Source organism: Saccoglossus kowalevskii, chromosome 12 (assembly GCF_978046115.1).
Source record: "Saccoglossus kowalevskii chromosome 12, keSacKowa6.1, whole genome shotgun sequence".
NCBI classification, from domain to species: Eukaryota; Metazoa; Hemichordata; class Enteropneusta; family Harrimaniidae; genus Saccoglossus; species Saccoglossus kowalevskii.
The window spans coordinates 4,589,750-4,609,495 of record NC_140652.1 but is presented as its reverse complement, the minus strand read 5'-3'; the positions used below and the strand labels follow the sequence as shown (position 1 = coordinate 4,609,495).

At 35.4% G+C, this 19,746-nt stretch overlaps 2 protein-coding genes across 2 annotated transcripts in view; one reads left to right on the top strand and one right to left on the bottom strand.

The window, feature by feature from the left end:
• The window catches only part of LOC102800499 (uncharacterized), a 34,811-nt gene extending 28,502 nt beyond the window's left edge, over nucleotides 1-6,309 (bottom strand). Inside the window, exon 1 of the mRNA XM_085506359.1 lies at nucleotides 6,200-6,309. Within this exon, the coding sequence (XP_085362485.1) occupies nucleotides 6,200-6,243 (44 nt within the window). The 5' untranslated portion in view covers nucleotides 6,244-6,309. The remainder of the gene's footprint in view (nucleotides 1-6,199) is intronic.
• A 239-nt stretch (nucleotides 6,310-6,548) lies between these two features.
• The window catches only part of LOC100370743 (gamma-tubulin complex component 2-like), a 35,574-nt gene continuing 22,376 nt past the window's right edge, over nucleotides 6,549-19,746 (top strand). Inside the window, exons 1-6 of the mRNA XM_085506086.1 lie at nucleotides 6,549-6,954; nucleotides 13,047-13,214; nucleotides 13,711-13,885; nucleotides 16,583-16,685; nucleotides 17,499-17,665; nucleotides 18,328-18,555. Coding sequence (XP_085362212.1) covers nucleotides 6,902-6,954; nucleotides 13,047-13,214; nucleotides 13,711-13,885; nucleotides 16,583-16,685; nucleotides 17,499-17,665; nucleotides 18,328-18,555 — 894 coding nt within the window. The 5' untranslated portion in view covers nucleotides 6,549-6,901. The remainder of the gene's footprint in view (nucleotides 6,955-13,046; nucleotides 13,215-13,710; nucleotides 13,886-16,582; nucleotides 16,686-17,498; nucleotides 17,666-18,327; nucleotides 18,556-19,746) is intronic.

Below are 19,746 nucleotides of genomic sequence, written 5' to 3'. Positions count from 1 at the left end.
ACTGTCACTGTGGTCATGATATGGTCTGAGGTCAGCATGACCACAGTATGATCTAAGGTTGGTACTGTCACTGTGGTCATGATATGGTCTGAGGTCAGTATGACCACAGTATGATCTAAGGTCGGTACTGTCACTGTGGTCATGATATGGTCTGAGGTCAGTATGACCACAGTATGATCTAAGGTTGGTACTGTCACTGTGGTCATGATATGGTCTGAGGTCAGTATGACCACAGTATGATCAAAGGTCGGTACTGTCACTGTGGTCATGATATGGTCTGAGGTCAGTATATGACCACAGTATGATCTAAGGTCGGTACTGTCACTGTGGTCATGGATATGGTCTGAGGTCAACATGACTACGGTATGATCTAAGGTCGGTACTGTCACTATGGTCATGATATGGTCTGAGGTCAGTATGACCACAGTATGATCAAAGGTCAATACTGTCACTGTGGTCATAATATGGTCTGAGGTCAGCATGACCACAGTATGATCTAAGGTCGATACTGTCACTGTGGTCATATGGTCTGAGGTCAGCATGACCACAGTATGATCTAAGGTCGGTACTGTCACTGTGGTCATGATATGGTCTGAGGTCAGTATGACCACAGTATGATCAAAGGTCGATACTGTCACTGTGGTCATGATATGGTCTGAGGTCAGTATGACCACAGTATGATCAAAGGTCGATACTGTCACTGTGGTCATGATATGGTCTGAGGTCAGCATGACCACAGTATGATCTAAGGTCGATACTGTCACTGTGGTCATGATATGGTCTGAGGTCAGCATGACCACAGTATGATCAAAGGTCGATACTGTCACTGTGGTCATGATATGGTCTGAGGTCAGTATCACCACAGTATGATTTAAGGTTGGTACTGTCACTGTGGTCATGATATGGTCTGAGGTCAGTATGACCACAGTATGACCTAAGGTCGGTACTGTCACTGTGGTCATGATATGGTCTGAGGTCAGTATGACCACAGTATGATCTAAGGTTGGTACTGTCACTGTGGTCATGATATGGTCTGAGGTCAGTATATGACCACAGTATGATCTAAGGTTGGTACTGTCACTGTGGTCATGATATGGTCTGAGGTCAGTATGACCACAGTATGATCTAAGGTCGGTACTGTCACTGTGGTCATGATATGGTCTGAGGTCAGTATGACCACAGTATGATCTAAGGTTGGTACTGTCACTGTGGTCATGATATGGTCTGAGGTCAGTATGACCACAGTATGATCAAAGGTCGATACTGTCACTGTGGTCATGATATGGTCTGAGGTCAGCATGACCACAGTATGATCTAAGGTCGGTACTGTCACTGTGGTCATGATATGGTCTGAGGTCAGTATGACCACAGTATGATCAAAGGTCGATACTGTCACTGTGGTCATGATATGGTCTGAGGTCAGCATGACCACAGTATGATCTAAGGTTGGTACTGTCACTGTGGTCATGATATGGTCTGAGGTCAGCATGACCACAGTAAGATCTAAGGTCGGTACTGTCACTGTGGTCATGATATGGTCTGAGGTCAGTATGACCACAGTATGATCTAAGGTCGGTACTGTCACTGTGGTCATGATATGGTCTGAGGTCAGTATGACCACAGTATGATCTAAGGTCGGTACTGTAACTGTGGTCATGATATGGTCTGAGGTCAGTATGACCACAGTATGATCTAAGGTTGGTACTGTCACTGTGGTCATGATATGGTCTGAGGTCAGCATGACCGCAGTATGATCAAAGGTCGGTACTGTCACTGTGGTCATGATATGGTCTGAGGTCAGTATGACCACAGTATGATCTAAGGTTGGTACTGTCACTGTGGTCATGATATGGTCTGAGGTCAGTATGACCACAGTATGATCAAAGGTCGGTACTGTCACTGTGGTCATGATATGGTCTGAGGTCAGCATGACCACAGTATGATCTAAGGTCGGTACTGTCACTGTGGTCATGATATGGTCTGAGGTCAGTATGACCACAGTATGATCAAAGGTCGGTACTGTCACTGTGGTCATGATATGGTCTGAGGTCAGCATGACCACAGTATGATCTAAGGTTGGTACTGTCATTGTGGTCATGATATGGTCTGAGGTCAGTATGACCACAGTATGATCTAAGGTTGGTACTGTCACTGTGGTCATGATATGGTCTGAGGTCAGTAAGACCACAGTATGATCTAAGGTCGGTAATGTCACTGTGGTCATGATATGGTCTGAGGTCAGTATGACCACAGTATGATCTAAGGTCGGTAATGTCACTGTGGTCATGATATGGTCTGAGGTCAGTATGACCACAGTATGATCTAAGGTTGGTACTGTCACTGTGGTCATGATATGGTCTGAGATCAGTATGACCACAGTATGATCTAAGGTCGGTACTGTCACTGTGGTCATGATATGGTCTGAGGTCAGCATGACCACAGTATGATCTAAGGTTGGTACTGTCACTGTGGTCATGATATGGTCTGAGGTCAGTATGACCACAGTATGATCTAAGGTCGGTACTGTCACTGTGGTCATGATATGGTCTGAGGTCAGTATGACCACAGTATGATCAAAGGTCGGTACAGTCACTGTAATAGAAATAATTTTTGCCTCTATCAATTTTGAGGTAATGTTATTTTACGATAGTCACTATCAATCCATGTCTCAAAAATCCCATGAAATGTTCACTGGTAAATAACTTAACGTTTTCCACTGGCTTGTAAAATTGTTTCTCCAGCTAGCATCGTCATGGAAATTAACAATCTTTAAAGTGTGTATCAGTGTCATCAATAATCTCAACTTATTCGTTGCAGTATTTACCTAAGTAACTAAAATGTGATAAAAATATGCAAATTAATCTGCATAAATTGGATATCTGGTGGTTTTAAAAGAAAGTGAATCTAGCCCTAAGCAGCAAAATGTTATGTTATGCTCCGACTTTATTGTATTTACTGTAAAATTATTAATTTTCACTGGGCTTAAATTTCGCTGATTCACTATTTCAGGCATAATCAGTGGGTTTTAAATTTACGTTTTATCATTTAGATAATGTGTTCTACGCAAAATTGTACATATTTACTAGGTTTTTATTTAGCACATTTGCCAGTCAGCGAAATAAGCAAAATTAAACCCAGGAAATAATTAATCCTTTTACAGTAGTATTATTCTAGTAATGAAATTAACTGCACATATTTAAAGGACGAGTCAACACATAATATTTATGGCTTACTTGGTAAAACCAGTCACGTATACTTATTAAAATAATTATTGAACAAATTTTAAAATATCTACAATTTTAGAAGACTGTAATTTCAATATTAGCCATACCACATATGCTTGCCCGCCATCATTGGCTTATTATGAGCTCCCCTACTGGTTTAATGTGAGAATTAAGGCAATGTATTGTGGGAAAACTTATTGAGTTATGACTATGGTGGGCTTGCTGTGTAAAATGATAACAACCACACTTATATATAATGCATGGAATTTTAGTGATATAATGGGTAAGGTGATACAAACTGACAGGGAGAAATGTAACAATGAATATTTATGACCCAGAAAGAAACTGAGACCATTTAATACCGGCATGATGTGAAAAGTAAACACATGGAATAGTCATGCGGGTTTCAATAGTTTGAGAGACCAAATCGGTTAGGTTTTGATACAACGTTCTATCAACTTAGAAAGAGAAATATTTTTCGACATGTACTAGTACATAATGATGAATTGCACCTAATCGGAAATAAAAGACGAACCCTTTATTTAAAAAAAAAAATGCCCAGACTGGCTGTACAGTATACAGCTGCTGTCACAGAGAGTTGAACTTTTAAATATACTTTTTCTAGACTAGTTAGTCGTGCCTCAAAACCATACTAGGGTAATTTCAATGGCAAATCAACAATGGTACAAATATCCTGCCCAGTGGTGCACATTTCCAAAAAACTTTTTTTTTTAAATGCACATTTTTAATCGCCAAGACTGCTGAAATCCGAAATTCATCTTTGATTCACATTTGACGATTTACAAGACTGAAAGATTGTGATTGGATTTTCTCACCATGGTATTATACACGTGTACATGTATCACACTAGCACAATGATTACATTCACACAAAAGAGCAAATATCAGTCCTAATGTGCATTTTTTCATAGTGGAATTTTAGTTTGAAATTGGCATTTTCCCTCATGCCAGCAACCAAGATTGAAGTCATGGGAAAAAATTAATAAAATGACTCAAAATTGACCTCCATCCAATAAAACTTTTGTTTTTCTGTAGTAATGGGGGTAAAATGCGTTAAAGATTGAACTGTGATTCAGACATTCTCAAAAATTTAGTGAGCTTGCTACTTAACAACCTCTACATAATCTGAAAGCTCAGATACAGGTATAGACAAATAGGGCACCTCGTATGTCATACCAATGGTTGTCTAAGGGATTACCTGTTGGGTTGGCAAGGATTATTTTTAACAAGGAAACAGGAGCGCAGCACCCTCTCATGCCATGGCCATACGTTCCCTTACCCTGGGGAGAAGATCTTCTGGCCACCATAAAATTCTGATCGCTAAGGTATCACATGTGGCCACAGTCTTCAACTACAATGTATGACCTGTTTGATAGTAATTTAGACCCCAAGGAAGCCATACAATGCTCCATTTTAAACTATCAATAACTCCACACCCTGGTAGGGAGAACCCGATCTTTCCCGCTTGGTGGCGCCGCTGAATTGCAGTGGTCTATCTTGCAGATTTTTTCTAGAAAAACCCCAGGGTTAGTATCACTAATGTGCTTTTTTACCATTCCAACTATTGAAAACACAGTTCTAGTCAGGTTTCTGAATTGAACAGGTTATTTGTAAAAACTGTGGAACAGGATATTAACACTGCAGACTAGACTATCATGACTTTGTTTTTCTTCTTCGTTTTTTCCGCTATGACCAAACAACTAGAGACATGCTATCGATAATCTGTTGAGATTTTACTGACTATCTGGATTCTGAAAGTTTTTTCTCTCGCAAAATTTTCTAGTTCATCATTGCGTTGAACAAAAATTGGTGTGACAACCAGGGCTTAAACTTAACAGAGGCATTGAAGAAATTTGCCTTGGGGAGTGGTGCCTTTCAGTTTGATATTGTTCTTATTTGCTATAAAGGCCAAATTATAAATTTTGGCCTTGAAATGAGTGGCCTTTCAACTCTGTTTCAAGCCCTAAACAAGACTGGCAAGATTTGAAAGAAAAGATGTTGCAATATTCATCTCTTTATTATTTCTTAAATAAATAATAAAAAGATTAATATTGCAATGGTACAATTTCCCGTTCTCAGGCTAATGAATAACCCCAAAAATGACAACTATAAACTTTTGATTTACTGTTAAAAAGAAGAGTTTTCATTATTTGATGATATTCATAAATACAAAAATTTGCGAAAGACACCAACACTCCATGTCAGGATCTAAAAAATGTTTACCACTACAACATTTATAGTTTTCATTGGCTTTATATTTGTCACACAAAATTAAAATGATTTACATAACAGAATTTATTTCAAATAATGAATGCAGAATGAACTTATTAATTTATGCATACAAGTTATCAAAATACATTCCTAGCTTTAATACCGAATTCATTCTTTAATCACGCATAGAGGGAGGCGGGGATACAACATTGACTTATTGACAAAACATAGTGAATTCACTGTTCTGGGAGACAAGGAAATTCACAGGCAATAGATGTGGCTGATAAACAAAAAATAAAAAATAACTTATCTCGTAGAATAAGGACCATGACTCAGAGATACAGTCGCCTTGCTAACAAGGTCAACTTGTCTGGGTCTCCGGCGACATAGAATCAACTTAGACATATCTACCCAAGTCGCCAGCAGATCGCAGTAAATAGTTCCCAAGGCCAGCTATGGTATTATTGCCAAATTATGTCTATCATTCAGAAAATTACACGACAGTGGGATACAAATATCAGTTGAAGCCGGTGAGCAGTACGCATTTCATGCAAAGTTGAACCGCAGGTTCCAACACCGCATACAAAATGAGCGAAACACACTACATAGACCAGCTAGCATTCCTTCTAAAACGCAACACTTTTTGAGAACGCCGTTGACGAGATTTTATGTCAAATTACGTGAAAAATGAAACACATAGATATGTGTAATAATACCATCAATATAGAAAACATGATCACTTACTGTCGGATGAGTGTTAGCGCGAAAACTACGACGTTTTTCGTCATTTAGTAGACTTGTTTTCACACTCAGTCCCCACTGATAATTACCACTCGGGTCATTCAAGCAATATTGGAAAGTATCCACGTAACTCAAGTCACAAATTCCTACAGAATTAGTTATAAAAATATTGAGAAAAAAGAGAGGAATAAATAGTTTAATAATAATTATTTATCCTAGTAATGATGACCACCGAACAAATTTTAATAATTGCAATTTTTCATTTTCTACACTGTTATTTTCGTGCACTTTCCGAACGACGAGTTGCTAATTTCGGACTGCACATGTGTAATTAGCCTCGTTTTCAAAGTTGGTCATTATGGCGGAGTGAAATGAAAAACTGGCGCCAGTCGAGGACTAGTATTACGACAGTTGTGATTAAAGTTGATAATCCCCAGCTGATTATCAATTTCGTGCGTGAGAATTCACACATCGCAAAGTTCACAGGCTCCAACAGTCGGACTTCGCGAATCGATATAGATATAAGCGGTTTTCGAAGCATAATTTGAACGCACCGGGTCTTCGTTTCAACTTGTCAACTCGCGACTGACTTGAACACGGCTGCCTGTACAAACTGAGCGTTATATTTATGTTCCTGTTGTTAGTTTCAAATCGTTGACATTCCAATATCTCCAGGTATAGAGCGAATACAGAGGGGCTGCAAAGATGAGCGAATTCAAAGTTCACCATTACGTCAATGAGTTGATGCACCAATTGGGGTGGGTAATTATCTCTTTGACAAGTCTGTATAAATTGGTGTCTGTCAGTGTCATGAATCGCCGCGATCGGGATAACACAGTGTTAATTGTGATATTTATTTTCATCCTGATCAGGACATCATGGCTGTCATTTAAATTGATATGTAACCTTGACAACTTTTACAGTATACAGAAAAAATCGACTGGATATTGCATTGCTAGCTAAATGTGAGGTTTGACATATTGGCGAATAGACTGTACTGTACTGTATAGTATAGTCCGAATCGACAAGGCACAGTCTCTATACAATAGGCGTTGTGAACAAGGTGATTTTTGACTTGAGAAAACGATTTTTGTATATAGACTTTTCTCTCAGATTTCGTGGAATTCTTTATTTTAGATACTAATCAATTGTCAATGCAAATGACAATTTAAGTTTAATTTATTTTCACTGACTATTTTAAAAGTATTTAAAAAAAGTGAACTCTAGGTGAAAATAAAGTACTGTAGAATACTTTATTTTCGCTTGGAATTTATTTTCGCTATTTTCACTGAAGAGATGATTCCGTGAAAATAAAATCCAGCGAATATACTTTTTTTCCTATATTTCACATTAAACTCATGAAAAATCAGTGAAAATAAATTCCAAGCAAAACGCCCAAAAAGCCTTTTCAGCGAAAATTAATTCCAGCGAAAATAAAGTATTCGACAGTATTCAACAGTAGTAGTCCATTTTTAAAGAACTTGTATTTATGTAGTTGAAACAACATATTTAGTTCTCATAACATACAACGCAGCCTCAAAAATGTCTGGAAATAAATTCTTAAAACAAACTAAAATACCTTCTGAGCACCAAATTCTTTTCTCTCTCAAATTTAGGTAATTACCTAATATGCACAGATGGTATATAAAACTATTTTGTGGATGGTGGCTAAAGTTAACTATGGTATTTCAATGGTTAATGATATGCTAATTACCTAATTAATATGCACAGACGGTACCCGGTATATAAAAAAATTTTGTGGATGGTGGCTAAAGTTGACTATGGTATTTCAATGGTTAATGATATGCTAATTACCTAATTAATATGCACAGACGGTATATAAAAATATTTTGTGGATGGTGGCTAAAGTTGACTATGGTATTTCAATGGTTAATGATATGCTAATTACCTAATTAATATGCACAGACGGTATATAAAAATATTTTGTGGATGGTGGCTAAAGTTGACTATGGTATTTCAATGGTTAATGATATGCAAATTACCTAATTAATATGCACAGACGGTATATAAAAATATTTTGTGGATGGTGGCTAAAGTTGACTATGGTATTTCAATGGTTAATGATATGCAAATTACCTAATTAATATGCACAGATGGTATATAAAACTATTTTGTGGATGGTGGCTAAAGTTGACTATGGTATTTCAATGGTTAATGATATGCTAATTAATATGCACAGACGGTATATAAAAATATTTTGTGGATGGTGGCTAAAGTTGACTATGGTATTTCAATGGTTAATGATATGCTAATTATCTAATTAAAATGCACAGACGGTATATAGAACTATTTTGTGGATGGTGGCTAAAGTTGACTATGGTATTTCTATGGTTAATGATATGCTAATTACCTAATTAATATGCACAGATGGTATATAAAACTATTTTGTGGATGGTGGCTAAAGTTGACTATGGTATTTCAATGGTTAATGATATGCTAATTACCTAATTAATATGCACAGACGGTATATAAAAATATTTTGTGGATGGTGGCTAAAGTTGACTATGGTATTTCAATGGTTAATGATATGCTAATTACCTAATTAATATGCACAGACGGTATATAAAAATATTTTGTGGATGGTGGCTAAAGTTGACTATGGTATTTCAATGGTTAATGATATGCTAATTACCTAATTAAAATGCACAGACGGTATATAGAACTATTTTGTGGATGGTGGCTAAAGTTGACTGTGGTATTTCAATGGTTAATTATATGCTAATTACCTAATTAATATGCACAGATGGTATATAAAACTATTTTGTGGATGGTGGCTAAAGTTGACTATGGTATTTCAATGGTTAATGATATGCTAATTACCTAATTAATATGCACAGACGGTATATAAAAATATTTTGTGGATGGTGGCTAAAGTTGACTATGGTATTTCAATGGTTAATGATATGCAAATTACCTAATTAATATGCACAGATGGTATATAAAACTATTTTGTGGATGGTGGCTAAAGTTGACTATGGTATTTCAATGGTTAATGATATGCTAATTACCTAATTAATATGCACAGACGGTATATAAAAATATTTTGTGGATGGTGGCTAAAGTTGACTATGGTATTTCAATGGTTAATGATATGCTAATTACCTAATTAAAATGCACAGACGGTATATAGAACTATTTTGTGGATGGTGGCTAAAGTTGACTATGGTATTTCAATGGTTAATGATATGCTAATTACCTAATTAATATGCACAGATGGTATATAAAACTATTTTGTGGATGGTGGCTAAAGTTGACTATGGTATTTCAATGGTTAATGATATGCTAATTACCTAATTAATATGCACAGACGGTATATAAAAATATTTTGTGGATGGTGGCTAAAGTTGACTATGGTATTTCAATGGTTAATGATATGCTAATTACCTAATTAATATGCACAGACTGTATATACAAATATTTTGTGGATGGTGGCTAAAGTTGACTATGGTATTTCAATGGTTAATGATATGCTAATTACCTAATTAAAATGCACAGACGGTATATAGAACTATTTTGTGGATGGTGGCTAAAGTTGACTATGGTATATGGTTAATGATATGCTAATTACCTAATTAATATGCACAGATGGTATATAAAACTATTTTGTGGATGGTGGCTAAAGTTGACTATGGTATTTCAATGGTTAATGATATGCTAATTACCTAATTAATATGCACAGACGGTATATAAAAATATTTTGTGGATGGTGGCTAAAGTTGACTATGGTATTTCAATGGTTAATGATATGCTAATTACCTAATTAATATGCACAGACGGTATATAAAAATATTTTGTGGATGGTGGCTAAAGTTGTCTATGGTATTTCAATGGTTAATGATATGCTAATTACCTAATTAATATGCACAGATGGTATATAAAACTATTTTGTGGATGGTGGCTAAAGTTGACTATGGTATTTCAATGGTTAATGATATGCTAATTACCTAATTAATATGCACAGACGGTATATAAAAATATTTTGTGGATGGTGGCTAAAGTTGACTATGGTATTTCAATGGTTAATGATATGCAAATTACCTAATTAAAATGCACAGACGGTATATAGAACTATTTTGTGGATGGTGGCTAAAGTTGACTATGGTATTTCAATGGTTAATGATATGCTAATTACCTAATTAAAATGCACAGACGGTATGTAGAACTATTTTGTGGATGGTGGCTAAAGTTGACTATGGTCCTCAAATGGTTAATGATATGCAAATTACCTAATTAATATGCACAGATGGTATATACAACTATTTTATGGATGGTGGCTAAAGGTGACTATGGTGCTCAAATGGTTAATAATATGCAAATTACCTAATTAATATGCACAGACGGTATATAAAAATATTTTGTGGATGGTAGCTAAAGTTGACTATGGTATTTCAATGGTTAATGATATGCTAATTACCTAGTTAATATGCACATACAGTATATAGAACTATTTTGTGGATGGTGGCTAAAGTTGACTATGGTGCTAAAATGGTTAATTATATGCAAATTACCTAATTAAAATGCACAGACGGTATATAAAACTGTTTTGTGGATGGTGGCTAAAGTTGACTATGGTGCTAAAATAGTTAATGATATGCAAATTACCTGTTAATATGCACATACAGTATATAGAACTATTTTGTGGATGGTGGCTAAAGTTGACTATGGTGCTAAAATAGTTAATTATATGCAAATTACCTAATTAATATGCACAGACGTTATATAAAACTGTTTTGTGGATGGTGGCTAAAGTTGACTATGGTACTCAAAAGGTTAAATGCTAAAAAGTTTGCATTGTGTTCAATGTGGGTCCCATGCAATCTGATTAAAATCTGATGTACATGTAGGTATGAGGCGCCAACATTTTTTTTTATTCTTTTTTTGTTTTTGTTTCGACTCTTTATATAATATTTATTTGTATTTTAGTTTGAATATGTCCATATTTTGGTTTTTCTGGCCGTTAGTCAGTTCTTAGAAAATCGTGTCCCAGTCGCCTTTAACTACTAAACTTGCACAACACTTGAAAACAGTTTTGGAGAGCTTTTTTTATTTATTTTTTTTATTATATCATATTTTTCCAATGTATTTTTGTGAGAACCTAATCATTGTTGATGGATGATCTATTAGTTATAGACAATAAATACAAAGTGCCTGTCTAAAAACATTTATCAAAATGAAAGATAGCAGTCTCAAATCTGTAACCACAGACTTACAATTGATTTTTTTTTTTTTTCAGTAAGGCCAGACTTTTATTATCCCTTGTTTCACGAGCCCGCTGAATGAACAGGAGCCGAAAATGAAATAAAAAAAATTATTATTTCAGCGTAATTTCTCACGCCCGCCGACTTGTAAGCGCAAAAAATTGCTAAAAAATATTTTCATCTTCATTTTTTTACCGCCCGCCGTCATGATCAAAGTACCGAATCTCGCACATGAGAAACAAGGTTATACATGGAATAAAATTTTATTTCATTTCTTCTCTCCGATCAATGATCTCACTTACAATTCTTTGAGAATCACACAAATCTAATGGAAAAAAAAGAATTAATTTTATTTTTTTTCCGCCCTCTTCAAAAAAATTGCCTTATAAAAACATCACGAAACAGGGAATAAAAAAAGTCTGGCCTAAAAATAAGAAAATTCTCAAAGTTTTTGTGCAAATATATTGAACAATTTTAATTTAAAAAACAACATTCAAAACTCTTTACTTAACATTTGCATCACCAGTTCCCTCTTTTCATCACAAATTCACAAGGTACATGTACATGTAGCAGTAGTCCCATTTATAGTCTGCACTTTCCTTCAGAAGATTGGAACAAAAATACTGGTAGCCAAATTGTTTGATTAAAAACTGAAAATTGATTCAAATTTTGCTTGTTGGCCCCAAAAAGAAATTTTGAAAAAATATAAGAAAAAAGTGCTGAAAAATTTGCAGAATAAAGTCTGGTGATGAAACGGTTTATACAACTGCTGCTAGTCATTCCAACATTTGTGGAAAGACCTTTGCTAATTTGCATAAAGATAAATCATTTTGAGCAAAGTTGCATAATATAAATACAACCCACCCCCAAATGGGTTGTTATCAAAATCATAGAAATTATTTAATTTGTCATTTGTATCATGTTAAGTAACACAAGCAACTATTAAATTCCTAGTTTCTGACCTACTGTAAAATGACTAATTTTCACTGTGTTTAAATTTCGTTGATTTACCATTTCAGGCATATTCATTCACGGTTTTATCATTTAGATGATGTTTTCTATGCTAAATTTTACATATTCACTGCCTTTTAATTTAGCGAAATAAACAAAATTAAAACACAGTGAATAATTAACCCTTTTACAGTATGTTGTACAATGTACATGTGTGGTAGTGAATTGCTTTATGATTTAAAACATTTGGTGACAGTTGATATAATAATTATATTTTTAATTCTGTTATTTTGTAACTTGACAATGAAGATGAACACATGTTTTTGTTTTGGAACATATTACTGTAAAATGTTTTATTTTAGCTTATGCTGGAATTAATTTTCCCTGAAAAAACTTTTTGGGTGTTTTGTATGGAATTTATTTTCACTGAGACTTGACAAGTTGAATGTAAAATATAGGAAAAAAATATATTCAAAATATATAATAGTATATTCACTGGATTTTATTATCACTTAATTATTCCTTCAGCGAAAATATTGAAAATATCTGTATTTTACAGTATCGGCTACATTCAGGTTAGTGTGACCTCAGTGCTGTTAATTTTAAATGAGTATATATCTACATGTATTTATTGTGTAACATAAATGTACTTAGACTATTTCTTTTATTTATGAATTCAGTGTGACAAGTGGAGATTCTGCTGATGTCTACGCTGAGACTTTATTGAAGAACACAACAGGATATGTCACCACGCAGGTTTCTGCTCACAGCGCTAAAAGGAGAATTGCTGAGCATTCAAAAACACCTGAAGAATTTTTGAGAAAGTATGATGAACTGAAAAGTAGAAAGTAGGTCTTTTTTTGTGGAGTTTGTGCTGTCTTCTTAATTTTTTTTACAGATTTTTTTTAGAATACCTTGTTTTCACCTAACCCTTTACATGCAAGTGTGAGACATTTTTCCCGCCCAAAATTTCTGTCAAACATTTTTGCATTTTGTAAAATTTTCACTAAATTTCATCATAATTTTGGACCAGACACAAGTTTGGATATTGCTTTTAGTTTTTGATCAAATGGTTTGTCAATTTTTATTAATATTTCATATGGAGAAAAGCAGACTGTATAAAATAATTTTGTGGATGGTTCCAAATGTTGACAATGGCACTCAAAGTGTTAAAATTATCATTTAACATTTTTATTTCATAGAAGCTGAATCCCTCAAAATATGTGATATGAATGTGATGACAAAATCCGTTAATTTTGTCCATGTGATGAGAAATTGCAATAGATTTAAATTTTATAAAAGTAATAAAACGTAATTAATCATATTCTGTTTTTTTTTCTGCAGTGTCAGAGAACTTGATCCGATGGTTTTCTTCCTGTCAAAACTATTGGATGACAAGGAAACAAAAACAGCTCTTGAGAACCATGCCAGAGAAAATCCAGGACCCCAGCCTCATCCACTATCCCAGATAAATTTACCACAATCTGGCAGTAAAATGACTCACCAAGAAGTCTCAGAGGTAATCCTTAAATCCCGATATTTGCATATAATCAGCATAATATTAGCGTATATCTTTATAGCATTCTTGTAGGTGGCTTTTAGTTTCAATGGAAGAGTAAATCACAAGATAAAATCCAGTTTTAATAATTTCTATAATTTGTATGGCACTGAAATAAATTAGATACAACACGCCATCATAACGGTTCTAATGAAACAAAACATTTGGTTATACAGGACTTGAACCTAAGAGTCTAGAGAATTCTCATTTTCAAGGTGAAAATTGATAAAATTGCCTTGGCATTATACCAATAGTATGGAGAATATCAAACGAAATAAAGGTACATGCCCTGACATTATTGTACCATGGCAGAGCATGCCATTTGAGTTGATTGATCACTCCAGCCTCCATGCCCTGACAGTATTGTACCATGGCAGAGCATGCCATTTGAGTTGATTGATCACTCCAGCCTCCATGCCCTGACAGTATTGTACCACGGCAGAGCATGCCATTTGAGTTGACTGATCACTCCAACCTCCATGCCCTGACAGTATTGTACCATAGCAGAGCATGTCATTTGAGGAGACTGATCACTCCAGCCTCCATGCCCTGACAGTATTGTACCACGGCAGAGCATGCCATTTGAGTTGACTGATCACTCCAGCCTCCATGCCCTGACAGTATTGTACCATAGCAGAGCATGTCATTTGAGGAGACTGATCACTCCAGCCTCCATGCCCTGGCAGTATTGTACCACTGCAGAGCATGCCATTTGACTTGACTGATCACTCCAGCCTCCATGCCCTGACAGTACTGTACCATAGCAGGGCATGCCATTTGAAGAGACTGATTACTCCAGCCTCCATGCCCTGACCGTACTGTACCATAGCAGGGCATGCCATTTGAGGAGACTGATTACTCCAGCCTCCATGCCCTGACAGTACTGTACCATTGCAGGGTATGCCATTTGAGGAGACTGATCACTCCAACCTCCATGCCCTGACAGTACTGTACCATAGCAGGGCATGCCATTTGATGAGACTGATCACTCCAGCCTCCATGCCCTGACAGTATTGTACCATAGCAGGGCATGCCATTTGAGGAGACTGATCACTTCAGCCTCCATGCCCTGACAGTACTGTACCATAGCAGGGCACGCCATTTGAGGAGACTGATCACTCCAGCCTCCACACCCTGACAGTACTTTACCATAGCAGGGCATGCAATTTGAGAAGACTGATCGCTCCATTCGCCTATCACTCTTGCAAATTAAGAATTTGTTCAAATGTGTGAGATTTTAATATCACATCTTTTCAAATCACTTGTGTTGCTGTGTTCATGAGACCCATTTTTTGCTTGCTCGCATAATTGTCGAGGAGGAGGAAACTAAAGAACCTCATTGAATTAACAAACTATTTTCCTCATTCTTTGAGCTTACTGTACCTATTGTGGAACCATTTAGTGATTACATTTCATAGTTGTTATGTGAGTTCTTACGTTCTTATGTTCTACCTGTACATTTACTTCTATGCTATCGATAAAGAGCCATTGCTCGTAACGTCTAGCTATTTCTAATACCGGTAGTTACTTAGGACAACGATTACCAAATATTATCTACTACATGTATATATCATGTTAATTGTTTGTCTATGTTTGCAAATTAGTGTAGCCTATTAAAAGTGTTATATTAATCACTGTGCAGGGACATGAAGCAGATAAAAAGTCAGTTAGCAAGGCAGCAAGTAGTCAGTTAGTTTGGAAACTTGAAGACATTGAGAGAGTAACCCAGGTAACATCAATACATAATTAATGAACCATTAGTGTAACCAAGGTAACATGAATACATAATTATTGTATCATTAGTGTCATCTAGGATCAGGTTTGGAATGAAAATAGACTAAATAGTGAGAGAAAAGTGACTTATGCTAGAGCACTGAGACTGTTATGAGGACCTGCAAGATGACTTTAATAAAATATTGACTTGATGACCAGTGTTTTGTCGATAGAGAGGGTCCTTTAATGTGAGAGTACTTGTCTGTATGAGTGTGAACTGTGAAGTCATCTTGCAATGTGTAATCTCATTTCTAACTACTAACTGTCATTGTTATCGTGAAAAAATTTTTGTTTTATACATTCCATGGGTATAAGAACTTTTTACTTTCCTAGGTGATACTAAAAAAACTCATATAAATCCATTTCAAATGATTGTCCCATAAAGTCATTTGAATATAACAGTTTCACAGTTTTAGTATATTCGTCTTTAACACGAATGGGTTGTTTCCATGCCCATGCTATTACTAACAGATAGATTTGAGCAATACAAACTTCTTCATTTTATTCTGTTTGTAGCAAAAGTCACTGTAACTACATATGTATATCAAAATGAACACCGAAAATACATTAACAGTATCTGTCATGAGAAGTTAACGTAATTGACATGTGATACGTACACAAAAGTTGTCCAGAATAAACACACCTGTGACTGCAGGTTATAGAATGAAAAACGCCATGTACCGGTACATACAATGTACATGTACAGTACATTTATTTCATAAATATTTGGGACAGTATTCTGATTGACCTTACACGTAGGTACATGTATATTTGACTGTCAAAAAAAATATGTACTGTCTTTGTGTTAATTATGCTGTGGTATTGTCACAATATTATCTCTGTTTAAATACTGTTACTCAACTGTCTCGTATCTTGTTATTACAGTTACGGAACCAACTTAAGAGTGTTGCCAGCAGTGGCACAATAACAACACAACCGTCGGAAACTGTGCGTAAGATGATGAGAGAAAAACAGCTTAAGAAAAATTGTAAGAATGATATTTACATAATGTTACTCGTATCTAGTGTGTCTTTTTCGATAAGAACTGAAAGGAAGCATGGAGCTTGGATTTCGTTGTGTTCAAAAGTAGAAAAGCATATAAACATGACCACGTACTAGACTAGAATTAGTCATATTACTGATGGAGTATTTTATATTGCAATTTCTTCCAATTTGAATTAGTTGTATTACAATGCATTAATAATAATGTAAATAAATATATATATATATATATATTTTTTTATTTCATTGTTGAGACTGGGTTATACGTACTACAATTTATCTATATTGGAAAACTATTATGGGATTATTAATTTCAATAAACATTATTCAACTATTCTTTGCAACACCAATAAGATCATAATGGTAATGTTTATTGGTCTTTGAAACTAGGCATTATCAGAGCATGGGTCTTATTTTGGAACTCCTGCCAGGATGGTATTCCCAGATTAGTGCCAGTTGTTAAAGAAACATAAAACTTTAATTCTCAACAAGGATGAAAGGACCCGTTACTGAGACAAAGCCCTACTCTCGCGAAACCCACCAGATACGAAACCCACTTAATGCGAAGCTACTCGTATTTTATTTTAAATAAATTTTATTAAATAATGTAAGGCAACAAAAATAAAAAAAAGTGCAGACTATAAACTGGACTATTTTGTGAGTTTGTGATGAAAAGAGGGAAATGGTGGTGAAAAGTTTAAGAGTTTAGTCAAAATTTATTGCACTAGGGGATTGCTAAATTCTAAATTGCTAAATTGTCTGTTATAAGCTGTCACTGATTCAATGTCTATTTCTGCAGCTTCACTGGTCCTTCCCATAATGCCTAGCTGGGTGAATGATAAACCATTCCTTGGCAATGACTTTGTTATTACCCATGACACCAGAGAGGCAATGGTTGCCATAGGAACACTGCCCCAGCTTTTGCAGGAGCATGCTATTATTGAAGATTTGTTGTTTGTGATGATGGTGAGTATGTAATTTTTTTTCTGTCTGACAATACGACTATTCAACGTCCATAAAGCTACAAAGAAGATTGAGTTTCTCTTGACTCTACCTGCCCATAGTTTTAGTGCAACTCAAACTTTCTGGTCATTATGCACATTACACCATGAAAAGTTGGGCTGATTTTTTTCCACTTTTGTTGTCACTTCTTCCTCTGTTGATATATTTATTAACCCTTTTACCACCAAATTTCCTCGCTCGTTTCTGCACCTTTTTTCTTTATATTCTTCAATATTTCTGGAAATAAAGCTGAATTTCTGAGCCAACAGACAAAATTTTCAGTATTTAAAAAATTCGGCTATTTTTGTTCCAATCTTCTGAAGAAAAGTGCTGACTATAAACGAACGATTTTATGTATTTGTGATGTAAAGAAATCATCTCATCACCCTCGTTTTGAGAAAAACATTGATAACCCCAAAATTAGTCTGTTCTTTATTTTTCATTCTAATTAACCTAACCATGCTTTCCCAATGAATGTGCCGCGTCCTGTTCGATATGGGTCTCACGACGTACACAACGCGTGTAAAATACATTGTTTATTTACATGAAATTCGAACACGCGCTGTGCGACGACCACCACCGCACTTTAAGTATCCTGTTATGAATGTTTCCTCATTGTATTGCAGGGAATTGAAGGCAGATACATCTTAGCACAGCCTCTGAATGATAAATTTTCAGAGAGAACATTCCTTGTAGACCAGTCCTTAGATGTCTCATTTCGAGACCTTGTGTACCGCGCACTGCCAGTCTGTACACATTATTCCAAAGTTGTGAGGTTTATAGAGGAGAAGGCACTGTTTGAATATGGTACAGTGAATCATGCGTTAATCTCTGCCATGAGAACCATCATGAAGGTGAGACATTGAACTTTGACCTTGACTTTGTGTTAGCCATGTTGTTTCTTGATGTATAACAGCATATTTTGAATTTAGCTATATTTTTGCATAAATATGATTAATGTTGTATGTTTTATTACTGAACTAAAGTCACAGTTACTAGTTTTTGTTAGACAAAGTCTGAAACAAGGATTTGTGTTTTGGAATTTTTGTGTTCATCGGTACAGTTATTGAACCTGACTGAACCAAATTTGTTCAAAATTTGTACAAAAACAAATCATGATAGAAGACATGCATGTATCCATGTCAATATGTTTTTCATTTTATTGCCCCCTAACCAACTTTTTATTCTGAAAAAAATGCCGAAATCAACATTTGAACATGTCATCTTTCTTTTCACCGTCATAATTATGCTGATTTTATTTAAATGTTTTATTGGCATCAATACTGATGCACAATTTGTGTTTCGTGAATAGTGGCCATTTTTTCCCGGTGGTGTTACAAGAGACATCATATCTTGAAAAAAAAATTATCAAACCTGCCAGAGAATCTGTTGCTATATATTCTTGGGGGGGGGATCTATGTCACAGAATGAACAGAACGAGCTGCTTTGGAACAACGGTCGAAGACCCAGTGATTACAACTAAAGTTGAAAAAACTCAACTTTGAAGTAATCCTGAACAAGCAAATTTATATATGTTGCACATATGGAAGTTATCTTGTTACACTGTTCAGGAGAGCCTCAACAACTCTCCCAAAGTACCGTTTTCTGAGAATTTGTGGCTTCTGTTTTCACTGTGATGATTTCCAGGTGGTGAAAATACCTGGATTTCCACTCATAAGAATACATATGTGTTGTCAATCATGCTAGGAATGGGAGAAAATTAGAGTGCATTGAACAAAAATGTTTCCATGGATGAAAAATTGTAAAAAAAAGCTCAGATTCCAACAATGCTGGCAAGAATGATTTAGAATTGAATATATTGAATGTCCAGTGAGTTCATAATTGAATGTCCAGTGAGTCCATAATTGAATGTCCAGTGAGTCCATAATTGAATGTCCAGTGAGTCCATAATTGAATGTCCAGTGAGTCCATAATTGAATGTCCAGTGAGTCCATAATTGAATGTCCAGTGAGTCCATAATTGAATGTCCAGTGAGTCCATAATTGAATGTCCAGTGAGTCCATAATTGAATGTCCAGTGAGTCC